This window comes from Bombus affinis, chromosome 6, assembly GCF_024516045.1.
Source record: "Bombus affinis isolate iyBomAffi1 chromosome 6, iyBomAffi1.2, whole genome shotgun sequence".
Classification (NCBI taxonomy): Eukaryota; Metazoa; Arthropoda; class Insecta; order Hymenoptera; family Apidae; genus Bombus; species Bombus affinis.
Genome location: NC_066349.1, coordinates 16,832,909 through 16,850,280, shown reverse-complemented (window position 1 = coordinate 16,850,280; position 17,372 = coordinate 16,832,909). Strand labels below are relative to the sequence as shown.

The following is a 17,372-nucleotide window of genomic DNA, read 5'->3' as shown; positions in this document are numbered from 1 at the left end:
GGATTTTAGGGGAAAAGTGGCACAAGTAAATCCTTTTTTGAAAATGAAAAAGTATAGAAAATGATACGAGATTTGTGTTATGTAGATTCGTATTATTTATGTACAAAATCTAATTATGAATTTCTTTAATGTGTAACATTTCTATATGTGGCAGCAAACGAAGAGTATAACATGCATCGAAGTGTCGACATATCTCATACGTAATGTTTTTCGATGTTTCCTCCATTAGAATTTAATTTCGTCCACAGATTTTTCAAATAGAAGATTTTATTACTAACGCAACTTTTCTTCCAAATTCTTCATTGCATATTATCATTATCTGTAACATAGAAGATTAAGAACTAGTAAAGTAACTATTGGCAATTGAAAATAAGTAGTCGTGATTAATTTTTATTAAAATTCAATTTAAGTTACCATATTGAAATATCTTCAACGTTCTCGTAAGTTATTAAAAGTATACTTCTGGAATTTTGTGGGAATAATTTGCGTAAACATTATCTTAATTTACATAAACTTAATAATTTTATCGATTTGTTGAGTGTAATATTCGTTTCACACATGGTAATAATAATTACCTTAACTTTTTATAGAACATTGTCTTCTTGATGGAGTCCAATGAAACAAACGAATGAAATTACATCCGAGGATCCAATTAGCGAAACGTTACGCGAAACGATCGTAACGTTGATTCAATTTTCCTAAGCGTATAACTCCTTAATTACTCGAGGCTGCTATATTGTCGTGATTATTCAACGTTGTATGCATACACGACAGAAAAGTAACCATGCGAAAGAAAGAGGTCACCGAACGACTCAACCTATGCACTTGTTCCAATCAGGTTTACAAACATACACCAATTATTTCAATAGATGCGTATACAATGCATTTTAATGAATTTTTAGTGAATATTTATTGCAACAAAATTTTTACGAAATGCTACTATAAAGATATAGAAATATCTCGTAAACAGTATAAATAAGAAAAAATGAACTTGATTGTTATCTAATAATCTAGTAATAGTATATCTAGTAAATCTGATAATCTAGTAAATAATATATTTAGTGATTAATTGATGTCACAAATTTGATGAAACGGTCATCGATCTCTAACTAAGTAACATGGATTTCAAGTAGGACCTATCATTGGAACAGCTTATCTATAGTAATAAACAAATGTAAAATATACAGATAAAAAATGGAAAATTTATTGATAAGATTTATTAGCATTCATAGTATTCTCATTAGCATTTAATAAAATTAACAATTAATTAAAATTGCGCACTAAAGATATGCAATCAATAATTAAAATCTAACTGTTTATTTTATCCTACGTTTTTTACATTTCTACATTTTTGGCAATGTATGAAAGATACTGAATAAAAATGGCCGAATAAGGTTCCTTATCATAACTAAATATTCAAATTGTATATACTGGCTCCAGCCTGTTTGATTCGGTTTAATATAGCGCTTAAGGTAGTCTTTATTACTTAAATGGTAGCTCACGAGTGCACCACTTGTCTGTGAATAGTGAGATATGGTAGATGTATGTCTGGATTTAAAAAGATTTTTTATCATAATTCCAACAGGAAACCAAATCTTCTCAAAAAGTATTACCATTGTTTGAATTTTGTATTTAGCCAAAATTTGTTAAGTCACTGATCTACGAGAACGAATTAAAAATAAATAATAAATCAACTATCTGAATAGCTGGTTTATGAAATAATGTTTCCATTGTAATAAGATCCATAGATTATTTAGTTGGCTTAAAAATACTTTCAGTCACTTGACACGAGTGATACTCTTCGGACATAATCCCCATCTAGTTATGAAGATTTATAGAAATCTGATAGAGATCTCACGGAAATAATTCACGGATCTTAATGAACCCTCGAACAGCGGATGATCTTAGCAACGCGCAAAGAGTTCGTGTTGCCTTCAACGTTTTTGCAAGTATAGATTATTCCGTGTAGATCGATAGATACGTCAGATTATTCAGTGAATATGAATGTTTATTAACAAATTATACAGGATAGTTTTAAACATACGATATAATATTGAATAATAAGTTGAGCAGATCTTTTGACGCTTACAAAAGTACCGAGTTCCGGATGAATAAACATAACCTTCATTCTTAGCCAATAACATCGCAAACTCAAGCTTCGACTAATATCGAAACCTCAAGGGGACAACTATCCAAATGACGAACAACATGCTTTTGGACGTAGAGGTCAAACACGGCTGGTCGTTAGGCCAACTCAGTGATAGTAAAATGTAAAAGGCTGGTTATCTAACACACCCCTGTGCCCTGTTCGAGTTAAATTACTATAGAAGACTTTATCCACTTTAGGCATCGGCCGTCAGGCAATCATCCTATTGCCGTACCATAGTATCATGAATGATGGTAAGAAAAGCTACCGAGAGCCGGTTGCCACGAGTTCCCCTGAAATACTGTGTGCCGCTCACTCACTTGTATTCCCACGGTCCACTTCGCGGCGAGAAAACAAAGTGAAACGATATTTTCAATCGTAACTGCAGACCACTATCAAGACACGTGGTTCAACTTGACGGATGTCGCGTTAGTTGATATGTTTGTCAGCGACTGGCTGACATTTTAATGGGCCAGAGAAGGATAAAGCACAATTGTTACCAATCTAAGGTAATTCAAGAACGGATGGGTTATCGAGAGAGACAAACGATACGCGTGCAATCTCCTATCGCGAAACAACAAAGAAATGAAACAAGCATGAGAAGCACTTCAGTATGTAGAAGCTTAACCATTGCGAATTATAAACACAAAAATGTTTTTGATATATATGTATATATAATATGGACAAAACATTTTGGTTTATTTAATTCTTTATTAAAATAACGTTATCAGCAAATGCGATAAAAGACTAACGAAAGCCACCCTAAACCATGAGAAGTAATAGAGTGGTTTTCAAAAAGCAATATAGAAATAGTACCCAACAATGGAAATAATAAACTCGTAATTCGCCAATAATATTAGGTTATGTTTAGAAAATTCGTAGCGGAAGTTAAGAAGCTCATCTTTTAAAAACGATTCTTTACGTTGACAAACAGAAAAAGATCGTCTGAATACAACTTCTCGAAAAGTTCGATTAGATTAATAAAAATATTCTATTATAAATGTTCAAATACTTTAAAGAATGTAAAATATAACTACACTGTACGTTATATTTTTGGCCAGTTAAATCAGAAGTGGGATTTAAATAGTATTTTATGCGAAGTGCGAGAATGAGATACATTTAAATTTTTCCTAAGGAATTCGTCGCGCGAAACGTTGCCAATCCACAAAGCTTCTTATTGCGTCTCTTGCCACTTTAAGAAGCAACTGTGAGATAATGACCCAATTAGATGTCATTTATACGTGACTCATATTGCCAATTTATCCATGTCCGGCTGCCAAGCATTAATGCCTTACGTGTGTGATTATCCACATTTGGTATAGAAAGGTAAACCGCCTCGAATAACGCATAGACAACGTCGATAGACACCTGCGAGCTTTGGTTAAGAGAAAACGTTTATCGTACGGCTTACAAGACCTGCCATCGGCAAATATTTCTAATCTCATAGATAATTACCATTCATAATGGGAAAGACCGAAATTCATAGATCAAGCTTGATCCTTTAAAGATACATATCTTTAAAAAGATCTGTGTTTAAGTAGTATAGTATAATGTTTGAGTAAATATTTTTATAGTGTTTAAGTATATAAGGGACACAAAACGATGGTATTTACTAAGTTGGTAGTTTACCAAATATTTTCTTTTTAAAACAAATTAAATACTCGATAGAAATCCGTTTACACGAATTTCATTTATTTGAACGCTATTTGAAGTTTTATTTGGTACGCGATTATTCTGAAATAAACTCCTATCCTAGAAACGAAAAATCATAAATAGTGGAAAGAATCTATAAACTACTTATCCTTTGAATAATTTAGGAAGGAGAAAAAACTAGTTGCAGAAAACCAAAGAGGCAAGAAGCAAGGACGAAGACGGAAGTTGGAAAGATCGTTGTTGATAATAACCGTAGTATTTGTAGTACCAAGTTATGTGCAATATCAAGAAGCTTGTAAAAAATTGTCGTATTTCAAGTCCTATTTCAAAACCGCCACACTGAGATAAAATTATCGATCGTCCGTTGAGAAATCTATATGTACAAACCAAGCTTCACCGTATTCGCGTCAGGAAGAGAAAAATATAAACCTACTTTTTGCGTTCACTGTACATTGGAGAAGATGGAGCAAATAAGTCTTAAACAACCTTCATCAGAAGCAGTTGAACTTCCGCTATTCATATTACATAAACATATATCATTATTTTATTCAACTTTTAACACATTCCATCCTTTTTAATCTATTTTGCGCTAACTATTTTATCTTACATTTCTTTTCTACATCTTTCATATATCGTGCGAAGAATTTGAAAAAAGAAATCTATACGCTAAGTGACGAGTAAAAGACAAAGAGCTATTAAAGATGGTTTAAGATCGAGACAATGTAAAAATAAAGTGACTGATAATTGTCGTTAGAGCGTCTAGCAGCGACTCTAACCACTGAGAGGGGGCGCAAAACTAGCTAGTTGCTGAATGACGTAGTAGCTCTCATTTTCTTGACCACCTAGTATACACATCCGGTCGGCTCGGTACTCTGCAACTTTCCTACTTCATTCATCGACGCATTCTGTGGCCTTTGAAGGTTGCACAGGCAGAAAAGAGCGGGCACGGTCGCGCGCCGCCGATCAGAGTCAGTCGGCGTGCACGCCGCGCCGCGCCGACCAGTTTCAACATAATAATTCCTTCTTGGAAATACACTGTGACTACCACTACATTCTGCACCATCGCGAATACCAATCGTATTCGTTATATGTGAATCGACGCGCCAACACTTTGTGACGATCGTCTTCTTTCCAAACGTTTTTATCTCTCTTTTTGTCCCATCGAGAAATATCGTCCAAACAATTACGTGGTTATGTAACCGTAGAAATCTTACTACTATGGTGAAAACAAATTTCATACGAAAGTAAAATTATGTTTCTTTTTCTACATTGGACATAATATTTTTGCTAATATAAGGAAAGATAATTGAGAAATTTCTCAATGATACAATTTAGTACGAGTAGGAAATTTTAAGGTTATGAACCTTAATCGTATAACGATGGAGGGTGAACGTATTTATAATTACTTACTAATAAAGATTCTAATATGACGACGTAGAATCTAGGAAACTTTACAATGACTGTAGAAAGTATTTGGCACATCGTTGTATTTATTGTAAACTTTACATATTAAATAATTAGATTCAAGTGTATTACAGATTTCATTTTAACAAGCAAATATAATATTTAAAAAAAAATATTTGAGTAGAAATTAATAGAGTTCTAGTTCTTTAAAATTAATAGATAACTTTACTTAAAATTAGTAAATAATTTTAAAACTTGTTGACTTCCTTAAAATTCATGGATCATTTGAAATAATTCTTTTGAAAAGAAAATGTTTCTCGTTAAAAGAAGTTTCTCTTAAAAAGAAAGCTATCTACTGGCAATTCAATGGAAGACAAACAACATGAATGGTGGACCCATGCGACTGCACAGCAGGAAGTTATAATAACAGGGAGCACGGCATCAATGAAATGGGAAACTACCAATGACTGGAATACTATCGTCATCCCCAACGATCTCTACGTCACCTTTAGGTTAGCAACTGTGACGTGGCTGGCTTTCACCAAGCGCGCCAGCGGCATTGGAATAAGTGTTGCAATTTCTTGAAATCCATATACAATTTTGAATAATATAATCTTATAATACAATAGAATCTTATTGCTCGATAAAGTTATATCTTCTGTCATTATCGTTACTCTCAAATTAACATATTTTATATTTCACAAAAATAGTAGCAAATCATTTATTGCATAACACGTTGACTGTCGGGTAATTTTAAATTGAGTACACGCTTCATTTTGTGAACACTTCCTGGTGCATTAAGTAATTTTATACTGTTATTTCAATATTAAAATTATTACAAATTTTTGCGAGGAAAGAATATATTTGTGGCTGTCCCTTTTATTCAAGTATTCTAATTAATTTCGTTAGTGTTGGTCACTATATCTTCCATAACAGCATCGATAAATATAAAAGTGATCATTGGTTACTAACTATGGCAAACAGTTTGTTAAATGGTAATCGTTCCTTTGCATTACTTGTGGAATTCGAATTGCTACAATGATTCAAATGCTGCCAGAAAGAAAAGAATAAATACTATATCAAATTTTCAAGATCGATACATTGTCACACTTCGTTGTCATGATTGCACCAACCACTGTAGCAACTATAACAATTAACCTTCAATACTTAGTATCAACTATAATAATATACTTGTTATCACGTATGTATACAAAACGAATTTGATAAACGAACAATAAGAAATTAATTCCAAACAGAACCTCACTGTATCGTATATCCGATTATAGTGGCTTAATCTCTGAAGAAACATTCTCTGTGAATAATACAGCGGCGAGAATACGGCTAAGAACGGTGGCCGATACCAGGCGAACTCCGCGTTCCATCGAAAATTCCGTTCGTTCGATTCCCAGGGCGCACACAGGTATTCGCGCTTGTGACCGTGCACGTGCGCGAGAGCACTCTTTCGAGGGGAAGGAGGTTATCGACGGCGCCTCGCTGAGAAGGAGAGTAAAGAGAGAAAGGTGAACAGAGGGTAGAGACGAGAGAGGAAATATAGAAGAGATAGTTGAGTCACTTACACATTTACAACATGCACGCTACATTCAAATGTACATGTACAGTGAGTTTGTATGGAGCAGTGGATAACAGTGTGAACCGCGTGCCGGAATACACCAATGGTCAATGGTGGGGAGAAATCGTGAATGATCCATAGAAGTCTGTACCGTTGTGTGCACCATTCAAGTAACCTGTGTTAGTATACAGAGGGTTACAAAATATGTAGCGCATATTTCAGTCTCTCAGAAGCCACGCTGAGAAAATTTTGACCGCTATATCAGAGTGAGAAATGTGAAATATCGTTTCTTTGAAATTTGAATATGGCGTGTCGATACCATCCGTTCAATCATGCCCTATCGTTGATTATCAAGTATGTCAAAGAAAAAGAAATTTATATCACGGATGTCCAATGTTAAGAAGATTTATAACAAAAGTATGAAACTTCATTATTGTGACATCAATATACAAGCAAAATAAAAGTAATAAAATTCTTATATATAGAATGTACAGAATCAAACAAGAAATATTTGGACTTTTCGACTTTGAATTAACCTTTATAGAACCGCGAACTTTTAAAATTGGCATTGTTTTGGAATATTAATAATCAGGTATTTCACGAATTACATATAGCCGAACTCTCCAACTTTCTTATCGTTAGAGAACTTTGAACTATGTAAAATATCAGAATTATTAGCCTTGCACGATTATTGTTAGAACTGCAATGGCAACGAAATTTCAAAAATTTCACATAATACACATAACACGTTTGTCAAAATTTTTTATGATAAGAATCCAAACACCTTCGCGAGCCATTGTATTTTGCAACGTCCTCTACAACGTGCGATGTATAGATGGAAGGGAATGGACTAGTAGTGGAGTCTGGTGGGAAACGTAAAACTAGGAGTGGGGATAAGCAGACGGAGGAGTGAGGAGCGGTTAAAGGTTCGGCTTCGGAAATGGCCGCGGGAAAGTAGAGAGCGTTACGTCGTCTGGCAGGCGAGCCGAAGTTTTTCGTGTAGAGCGCTCGTTAACCCGGCGCTTCGAGCGTTAGTTCAGCAGCTCATTCTTCAACAGACAACCATGTTTTAAAAAACCGAGAAAGGAGGTTCGATTTTTAAGGATCGCGATTAGTGCTTACGACTAATCTGGTCCCTCTCTGTGGCGAGAGTGGTTCCAACTTCTGACACACACACCGGTGTCTCAAAGAGATCAGAGAGTGCGTGCACGAGGATGGCCGGCGACGACGGTGCACCACCGGACAATGAGATCCTCACGGATGGAGAGGGGCAGGGTGCGTCAGTGCGGGGGGAACCGCATTCCAGAGTGGGCGGCATCCTGGAATGCGATCCCCCCGGTAACAAGAATTCGTCGAGCCAGCGAGTCTCTAACGACAACGACTACGCCGGCGGAAGCGCTGATACTGTGATTCCACAGGATCATAACGGAGGCGGTGAAACACCGATTGCCGGTGATAACGGCGCTCTGTGCCGATATGCTATCGGCACTGCACATACCGCTATGTCTTTTATCGAAGTTTGTCAGGTAACCACACACATATCGATACTTTCGCTTTAGTTAACTTAGGTATTAAGTCACCGAACTAAACTTTCATTTAACTCGACTCCGTTGTCAATAAGCTATATCCTCGAATTTCCTCTCTTTCGCGCCTGTTTCTTTCTTCTTCTAACTCGCGCGTAGCTCTTGCCGCGTTTTCGGGGAAGGTCAATAAAGTCGGATTTCAAAATTAAACCTCTCGCTCTCTTGTTTATTTTTGTAACTTATTTACTAATAACTGTCTTTTTAATAACTGACTTTGCCGATTTTCGTTAAATTTCTGAAATTTAGGATATTTAATTCTATTTCGTATTTTACATTCGCCGTAATAGAGATTAAAAATTCCCAAATTAAATAATCTAATCCTAGATTGTTGACTCCCTGATAATATGTTAAGATTTAATATACGAAAACACTAAACTATTCGATGTTCTAAGTAATGAGAACGAAGCACCGTTAATCATCTAGTTACTATTCCGCTTTCTCACACATATGTGTATTTACTTCAAAAAATTGAGCGTGACTAATTTGTTAAAATAACAAAGAAATGATCTCTTTCAGATCCGATTGCAGAACTTTTTTCCGCAGCTGATTTCGTCTTCGCGGTATACTCTCTGCGAAGATTCCATAGAGCGGACAGCAGAGTGTTTAGCCAACGATGTGATACGGTATCTACTGAAGGAAGATATATATCTGATATCTCAAGACCCAGTTTCCCGTAGTATGAGACACAACGTGTATCAAATGTTGAATAAACATAGTATTCTCTTCGCAAGTATGGTAAATCGTCTAAACGTTGTGCCAGATACGGCATACGAAGCGTTCATGGGAGTTGCGGACGAATTGTTCTTACACGGTGGAGTTACATGGGCGAGAATCGTTTGTCTATATGCATTCATGGGTAGACTCGCTCTATGGGCACGGGATAGACGAATGCACACTCTAAAGAAAAAATTACCTCTTTACGTCTCCAGATTTATTGGTGAGAAAGTTGCACATTTCATCAAAGGATACGGAGGATGGGTAAGTGCTGTGTTTCCAAAATTAGGATACAAATACATAGAAATTGTTATAGTTTGAACACATAAGTTTTTGTTACATTGACATATGCACATACTGTATTTCCTTAGGAGCAACTGTGTATAGAATACCCTGTGGCAGAAGAAATAAGTGGAGCAATTTGGAGAAGTCTTATAATGACAGGTGCTACACTTGGTTTGGTTGCAACGATCTTAACAGTGACCTCCTGATATACTCTTAGAAATTAATGTATACAGGGTACGTTTCGTGTGAGATCTTCCAGTGTACTTATTTTTTACCAAAATATGTTGAGAAACGATTTCTGGAAGCTTACATAAGTTTCTATATTGGCACAGAAAGTGAAATCGTGTGATCCAAAAGCTATTTTAAAGAATAAGTACAGGATATAAATTAAGTTTCAACCTTGCAGCCTGCACAATTGTCGTATCAATGTCACTCAACTTAGAATCATCCTACATTTTATATAACTCCAACAAATATGTAACATAAGTGAACGATAACGATACAAGTTTCCTATTATATTCATATTTTATAACAACTGCAGCTCGATGGACTAGTTAAATTAGCGAGAAAACAAATTTTATTTAATATTAATCTAGATATTCTATCAAAGTAATTTCATATAATACTCAAAATTGACGTTTTAGATATATATACCAAACAAGAATCTCAAAATTCTATTGAATTTAGGTAGAATCAATCTAAATGTATTTATTTATAATTTATTCTAGGTAGAAAATATATTAATAAATTTCCTTGTCAATCAAAGACCATCATAATAAATGCTTAGAACTTATAAAAAAAAGCAGTTAAAATAACAATGCTCACTGAATATACAGCAACATTTTCTTAAACAGCAATGAATATTATACGTGATAGTTTCTAATGATATTGCAAAAATTTTTATACGAATATTCGGAATAAATATTTCCACAAAACCTCAGTTCTGTTAGTTGTATCAGTTATTTTTAAACCTGTAACAAAAAAAATCATTTACAAAATAATGTAATAGGTTTAATATTATAAATATATATTATATATTATATATGTATAATATTATATATATATATATATATATATATATATATATATACTTGGTACTATATTTTGCATGAATGAAATATTTAGGTGATATATTTCCAACTTTTTAAATATAAAATATTAGCAAATGCAAAAGAGGCTAGATAATCAAATCCAAGTAGCTAATTTTTGTAACAAATGTTCATTAAGTGGATCTAATCGAAGATTTTAATGTCTTATTGTACACTTTAACGACTATTGACTATAGTATTACTTGATAATACATTCTAAATTATCGATGTCATATATAAAATATATCACGAAAAATATAAAACCTTAATACATTTAAAAAGAATGAAAAATAATTGTGTATTAAATAAGGTCACTGTTAATTTCAAAAACGATTACTCTTAAATATACTTGCTTATATGTATTATAATACTTTACAGAAACTGATTCGTGTGAAAGTCGTATTACTACCAAAAAAATTCGATTTTAAAAAAGGTACTATCTTAAAAAAGAATTAATGTTTTCGCGGTAAAATTATTAAAAATATATTTAGTAGATATTGATATAGTTTTATTTAAAATAGCATACTTATTCAAACGTAAATACAATCTACGTACTACTCAAAATATATTGATTTATTATTTGATACCAGAATGCAAAGATTTCAAACCACAAAAATTTCTAAAATACAGAATAATTAGTAATGAGAGTATCTATAATATGTCCTGTATCTTTTACCTTCCGAATAATACGGTACCAGCGTAAAGTATCGATGTGTTTAATCTTTAGATTAAGATAATCTTTTAGATTATTGTTAAATTAAACACATACTTTTGCTAATGACATACTTTACTAATAAAATACTTTACGCAATTTCTGTACACATATCACCAGGTATTGAAAGCTATTAAAAAATTTATAAACCGGGTATTTGTTTCTTCGAATAATACCATTACTTTTGTGAAATTCTTGTTGCTATCCAAGAATCTCAACATTGTTTGAATGCATTATGTTTTTCGAGATATGTTTAACAATTCAAATCTAAAACCAACTACTGAAATTTATCGCACAGGTCTTAATAATAATAATCGAATGACCGATGTATGTATAAATTACACAAAATTTGTTAAATTTCTTTAAATACTTTTTAACGTTTGAATATAAAAAAAGAAATAATTCCAAGATTATAGTTTATAACTTTATGCATTACATGAACATACAATACAAAATCATAAACTTGAGAATAATTTGCTGTGAATATATCTAACAGTTTTTCTTATTTCTACTCAGATCTTGTGACTGTACAGAACACAATTGCTTTTTTTTATTTTCTTTTAATTGTTATATCCTAACGAGGATAATAGTACGAATCAACAATTCTTTTTAATAAACCTTCAAATGTTTCTACTTTAAGGTTGCTAATATCGATATTACAACTATGTATAAGTATGTATTATGCATTTACGTGTGAATATATAACTATATAACTATACAAACGGAACTCATTTCGTTCCCACTTATATAACAGTAAGTGACCAACGTACCACAATCATTAACCAACAATTACTTGATTAATGATATATGAAACATATCGTCAGTATTAAAAATATCTCTCACCAAACATGAAATAAATTTTAAAGAAGCAACGATCACATATTAAGTAGAAGGGAAATGTTTAATTTCTTCTTGATTTTAAATGAAGAAATAAACGAAAATATTTGATATTTCCATACCTTTAAAATTGAGTGGTTCGGGTATAAATAATATTCAATTTCCTATTCGGTATATTAATGCTGAATAATGTGAATTATTAATCCCTACGAATGTTGGACCCTGTTTTAATAATTTGCTCGCTCGACTCTAGTAACTTATCATAGCAAGAAAATATTATAGTTTACTAATAATTTAAGTATTTTTATTTTTTTCTTATGAAACAATTTTCAATCGTTTATTTTTACAAATATAAAAAATATTCATTTTAAGAGTATAATTTTATTGAAATTATGTAAACAGAAACAGAATAAAAGGTAAAGAAATATAATTTTATCTAGAGATTGCACACAATACTGACGACATGATCACTTTAGTTCAGTTTCTCATAAAGATTGGCAGTTATAGCCTGGACGTATTACTGTCCAAAACAGAGCAAAAATGGTAAGACATTTTATGAATCTTATCTGCACCAGTATCCTGTTATATCCAATTATCCCTTTATAAATCGAGTGCACAGGATTGACAATAAAAGACAGATCAAGGTAGTCTAGTTCTATATTAGCCTTTTCATGTACTATTCAAAGCATTCTCGAAAAGCTTTTATCCATAAATCAAATAACACTTTTCCGGAGAATCCTATAGTAGTATGAAAAGGGATACACAATGTATTATACTATGGCATTAAAATATATTAAGCAAATTTTTCGATAATCCTTTTTTTTCAGTACAGCAACACACTTCGATTTCTTTTATATCATCGACATATTTAATATATAAAATTCACTTGAGACTTGAAAATATTATTGCAAGGCATGTTTATGAGGGATTGAAATATGTAACGATAAACAGCACACAGCAAGCGCAAATTAGCATCGTTAATTAATGCGAAAGTATTTTACAATTAGCCTGATAATAATAGGATTCAATTTTAATAAATTCAAAAATTCATAACGATATATGTGTTGCCACAGATCATATTACGTTTAAAGTATATATAACATGTAAATCACTTGATGACATGCTCTATTTTTGTTTTCTGTCAGCTTTCTTGATTTATCACAGCTGGGGCAAAAGTGTCAACAGTGAAATCTTGTCTCGTATGCCCAAAAAACAAAGTTGGTTCAGGTCTCTATTCGACATAGTCCCACCAATCTTTTTCATAACCTTCATGTACGTGTTCCAAAAGCACTTTCCTCCGGCTATCGCAATATCTTAAAATGAAAATAATACACACATGTATATATGCTCTATATCTTAAACAATTTAATTCTTGATTTAATAGAATTATGTTATAATGATAAAAGAAAGAAAAAATATGTTTACTAATTAATGACCTACCTATATTTGTCTTGAACCTTTTGTTTAATATCAGCAAGATTTTCACTTGTAATATCTCGTTCGAGATATTCAGAGAGGCGTTCTGTAGTGCCCTCTAGATCCTTTTGGTTGTCTTCAAAAATCACAGATTGGTTATTTTTTCGCACATAATAAGCAAAAACATAAGTATACATAAGAGTTTGTCTACAGGAACACAAAATGTCTACTGCTTTCTTTAAAAATTGTACCTGAAATTGACTCTTTTATAAAATGCTGCTTTTCGTTTCATTAAACTATATTCGGTTTAGCTATAAGTAATTTTACCTCAATCCATGACATGTTATGTTGCTGCATTTCTTCCATTTTTTCTTTTACACTTGCATATAGTTTACTTTCAAATTTCAATGATTGCATGTGATTTATATATCTATTACAATAGAATAGATATCTTTGTAATGCAGATCGCGATTTTTCTTGAGCATCTCGTGCTGCTTTAGCTTCTTCTTCATCATAACGGTTACAATTATACCAGCTTGAACCATGTGGTTCCCATGGTCCAAGACACACCCAACAAAAGTCAGTTTTACAATTTTGATTTTTGCACACCATATGATTGCATCCACCATCTTTTTCGATAGTGACGTTACATTTTGGGCATTCTTTTGTGTTTGCTGCAATCCAATTTGACGTTTCAGAATCATCGTCACACTTCTTTATCCATTTGCGCAACAAATGGCATTTTACTGGATCATGCCAATTTTCACCACAATGGAAACAGAATGTATGTCCACATTTACAAGTTACTGGTCTCGCTTCTACATACTGCACTTTTATTGCATTATTACAGTCTGGAGATGGACACCACCTTAATAACCTATTGCACTATAAAAAAAATATTAAATAGTATTGTTGTCGCGTAATTTTTCAATAAAGTGAAAGATTAAAAAATATGTACTTCAACAAAACTATTTGTTATTAAATGTTGATATTTCAATTTCACTTTAGAGTCTTTTATAAGACGCATAACACTGGCATCGTCAACTAAAATGTCACAAGCATGTGCTGCACATGCAATCGTTTGGCCAACTCCTTCTTCCATAATTTTGGTTGTGAGATACTCTCCCCAACAGCCAGTACAAAAGCGATGTCCACATTCGAGTCCAGTCATCATCTAAATTTGTTTTGGATATAATTAATGCATACAAGCATCAATTTCAGATTTTAACACAAATTAGTATTTTGTAGGTATTCATATACATACTGCAGATGGTTGAACAGTAAAACAAATTCCACATTCTTCTGTACCATTTGTTGAAGTTCTTCTGGTCTAAAAATTTTAAATATATTGTTAATGCAATTATACACACATACACATACACACACACACATTTGTTTTTATACATAGTGAATAGTATAGAATTTTATGTACTAGTGAACTTTGAGAAGATTGAGTTCTATTTATTAATGGACCCTTTCTAAATGGATTAACGACTCGTGCTTCTGCAAACAATTTTTCCTGATCACCATCATAAAAACGCTCCATTAATTTTTCTTTATCCCATTTAAAATGATTTAATAAAATACGTGTAGTTGTGGCTGGTATCTATAATTAAACAATAAAATATTTCAACTGTAATAACAAAAATTAAAAGTTTTTTTTATCTTGTGAATAAAACATACTTCTACAACTGTGTTAACTTCCTTAATAGAATCAACCATGTGTTGCACTATTTCTTCTGTTGACAACACTTCAAATGGATAATCGTCAACATCCGTAGCCCGTTCTCTTAAATTTCCAGCCTCAATTTCCATTGCAAAATCAACATCATCTCCGCTAGACTCATTACCAGAATCAACATCATCGTATGTTTCTTCTTCAGAATCCATTGTGAATCTTCTGATTTATTAAATAATTGAAATACTAATATATCCACTTACTTTATATATTTTGTACCTGTATAAAGAAAGAAATACAATTTATATTATATCCAGTATTTTGACTTTTAAACCAAATCTTGTGAACGTTCACTTGACTCATTTGTTCCACTATATTGTAATTGAAAACAATTAAACTATCTGGTGTACGTATATGATAGTTAAATAAAAACAGTACACTGACACATTTTTATTTCAATTTGTATTCCAACTTAAATGACCACAAAATTATGCAAAAAATAATAGTGTGAACACGAACGTATTTGCAACTGGTTTGGTATTGCACTTGAGCAATTTCGACACAATTTTGGTTCGAAAAGCTATCACACCTGCACCCGCGAAATACTATTGTAGCTGAACAAGGTGAAAACAGCTTATGTTCAACACATGACGTCATCGTTCGCTACTTCTCGAATAAAGCAAGAAACTTCGTCATGAGTTTACCTTAACTTACTGTCGATAGTAACTAGCGAAATTTACAGTCACGATACTAAACGATTCTCAAAATAATATAAACAGTTAAAACTTCAAAATATTTTTGCCATCAACGTAAGCAAGAATAAAATCAGCTGCCAAAACATCCGAGTTGAACTCCGGCAGCTGATACACTGAACGCTATTTTCACGGAGTAAGGATGAATGAGCTATCGTGTTGTTAGCCAATCAGAACACTTCTGTATACATACTACCCAATGACATCCTCTGTTTATTGAATTGATATTTTATATTGTCCTTTTCTTACTATTAATTTTTTGTTTTAAAGTCCATTCATTTTACACATTACGTTTTAGATTTTATATCGTGATCAACTGGTTTACATAATTACGGATAATTATACCTTGACGTAAAAAAATTGGTTTAACATAGTTTGTTAAACTATATCTTATATTGAAAGAAACATTATGCATATATTACATTGGGAAAAGAAGACATACTAACACCTTTAGTGTTTGAGACTGAATTGAGGCTTAACTATTTTTTACTCCCAAACGCTTTAACGCATTTTAAGTAATTGGTAATGTTTATGAAAATATATAAATAGATAAAAATATCTTGTTATTTTATGACGTACAGTATGCTCTACTTTTGACATATTATGGAAATTAATGAAAACGATAAACTGAATATATAAATATTATTATATACTTGACGAATATAACAATCACAACAATTTTCCACGAATAGTAGAAAAATAACTAAGGAAAATTCACTTTGATATCGTTCTGAATGTAAAAAGACTAGTAAGATGAAATTGAAGTTCGATTAAGGGTTTTAATGAACACCAGATACACTTTACGCTAAATATATATCGATGTTAAAACACATCACAGATATATTACCATGCACGATAATCTTTTTAGCCATTGCACTGGACAAATCACCAAATCAGTAGGCTAATCGAGTAAAACCATAAATTAATCTAGAATGCACCGCTTGCCATGAAGAAAGAGACGAGCTTATAGCTCGAACACTATTGTCACGTCCATAGCAGTACGTGCGATGACTTTTTTCTTCTATCGAGTCAAATACGTTATTTTTTTTTTTTTGCGCTCGCTTTCGAAAACGTAAGATTTGAGTTGATCGATGGACGACAATAGACACTAAATTTCACGTGATACTATCCGAGGAATTGAGAATCTAAGAGGGACGCGACAACGAAATGTCTCGTCACCAACTACCGTTTTTACTGACTTTAGTCAACTACCTGAAGTTAGCTTCTTACGCGACGTACAACTGACACACATGGGCGTCTTTACACAAAAATGTTTTGAAAATAATTTTCAAATTATTATTATAATATGACAATAACAATACGTCGATTTTTTTTAGCAAATTAATAATTATTACAATAAAGTTGCAATTTTTATAACCTTTCAGAGTAATAGTTTCTAAATAAGTTACTAATTGTAAATAAATTACGAACCTTTTAACTTTCGATAGAGGTTTTAAGTTACGAATGTTGTACAAACTCCAATTTTCTTACTTATTTGGTATAGGGAAATAGATGTCAAGATGTCAATTTTCTT

At 32.5% G+C, this 17,372-nt stretch overlaps 2 protein-coding genes and 1 long non-coding RNA gene across 6 annotated transcripts; 1 reads left to right on the top strand and 2 right to left on the bottom strand.

Annotated features, from left to right (window-relative positions):
- Positions 1-5,546: 5,546 nt before the first annotated feature.
- LOC126917771 (uncharacterized) lies at positions 5,547-7,336 on the bottom strand. The gene is made up of 2 exons (XR_007711058.1): positions 6,781-7,336; positions 5,547-6,697 (listed from the first exon to the last, which is right to left on the bottom strand). It is a non-coding gene; the product is annotated as an uncharacterized LOC126917771 (long non-coding RNA).
- Positions 7,337-7,499: 163 nt separating this feature from the next.
- On the top strand, positions 7,500-10,295 carry LOC126917754 (uncharacterized). The gene is made up of 3 exons (XM_050725012.1): positions 7,500-8,299; positions 8,873-9,334; positions 9,442-10,295. The coding sequence occupies exons 1-3, from the start codon at positions 7,988-7,990 to the stop codon at positions 9,559-9,561; spliced, it is 894 nt and encodes a 297-aa protein (XP_050580969.1). The 5' UTR covers positions 7,500-7,987; the 3' UTR covers positions 9,562-10,295.
- A 2,338-nt stretch (positions 10,296-12,633) lies between these two features.
- On the bottom strand, positions 12,634-17,059 carry LOC126917743 (E3 ubiquitin-protein ligase ariadne-1). Of its 4 annotated transcripts, none has more exons than XM_050724977.1 (8): positions 16,686-17,059; positions 15,092-15,365; positions 14,799-15,014; positions 14,673-14,738; positions 14,367-14,582; positions 13,736-14,293; positions 13,433-13,659; positions 12,634-13,305 (listed from the first exon to the last, which is right to left on the bottom strand). In XM_050724977.1, the coding sequence occupies exons 2-8, from the start codon at positions 15,296-15,298 to the stop codon at positions 13,224-13,226; spliced, it is 1,572 nt and encodes a 523-aa protein (XP_050580934.1). In that variant the 5' UTR covers positions 15,299-15,365; positions 16,686-17,059; the 3' UTR covers positions 12,634-13,223. The 4 variants fall into 4 exon arrangements, with proteins under 4 accessions (XP_050580934.1, XP_050580937.1, XP_050580935.1 ...); XM_050724980.1 differs by having other exon boundaries at positions 14,841-15,014; positions 16,686-17,058; XM_050724978.1 differs by lacking the exon at positions 16,686-17,059 and adding an exon at positions 15,791-16,078.
- Positions 17,060-17,372: the final 313 nt, after the last annotated feature.

What these genes read in the sequence shown, in the direction of transcription:
- LOC126917754 (XM_050725012.1), top strand. Translation starts at nt 7,988, where the DNA reads ATGGCCGGCGACGACGGTGCACCACCGGACAATGAGATCCTCACGGAT. An exon ending in CTTTTATCGAAGTTTGTCAG is followed by an intron (nt 8,300 to 8,872) that starts GTAACCACACAC and finishes GATCTCTTTCAG; the next exon opens with ATCCGATTGCAGAACTTTTT. An exon ending in TCAAAGGATACGGAGGATGG is followed by an intron (nt 9,335 to 9,441) that starts GTAAGTGCTGTG and finishes GTATTTCCTTAG; the next exon opens with GAGCAACTGTGTATAGAATA.
- LOC126917743 (XM_050724977.1), bottom strand. Translation starts at nt 15,298, where the DNA reads ATGGATTCTGAAGAAGAAACATACGATGATGTTGATTCTGGTAATGAG. An exon ending in CACTATGTATAAAAACAAAT is followed by an intron (nt 14,739 to 14,798) that starts GTGTGTGTGTGT and finishes TAAAATTTTTAG; the next exon opens with ACCAGAAGAACTTCAACAAA. An exon ending in AAGGTTCAAGACAAATATAG is followed by an intron (nt 13,306 to 13,432) that starts GTAGGTCATTAA and finishes TTTCATTTTAAG; the next exon opens with ATATTGCGATAGCCGGAGGA.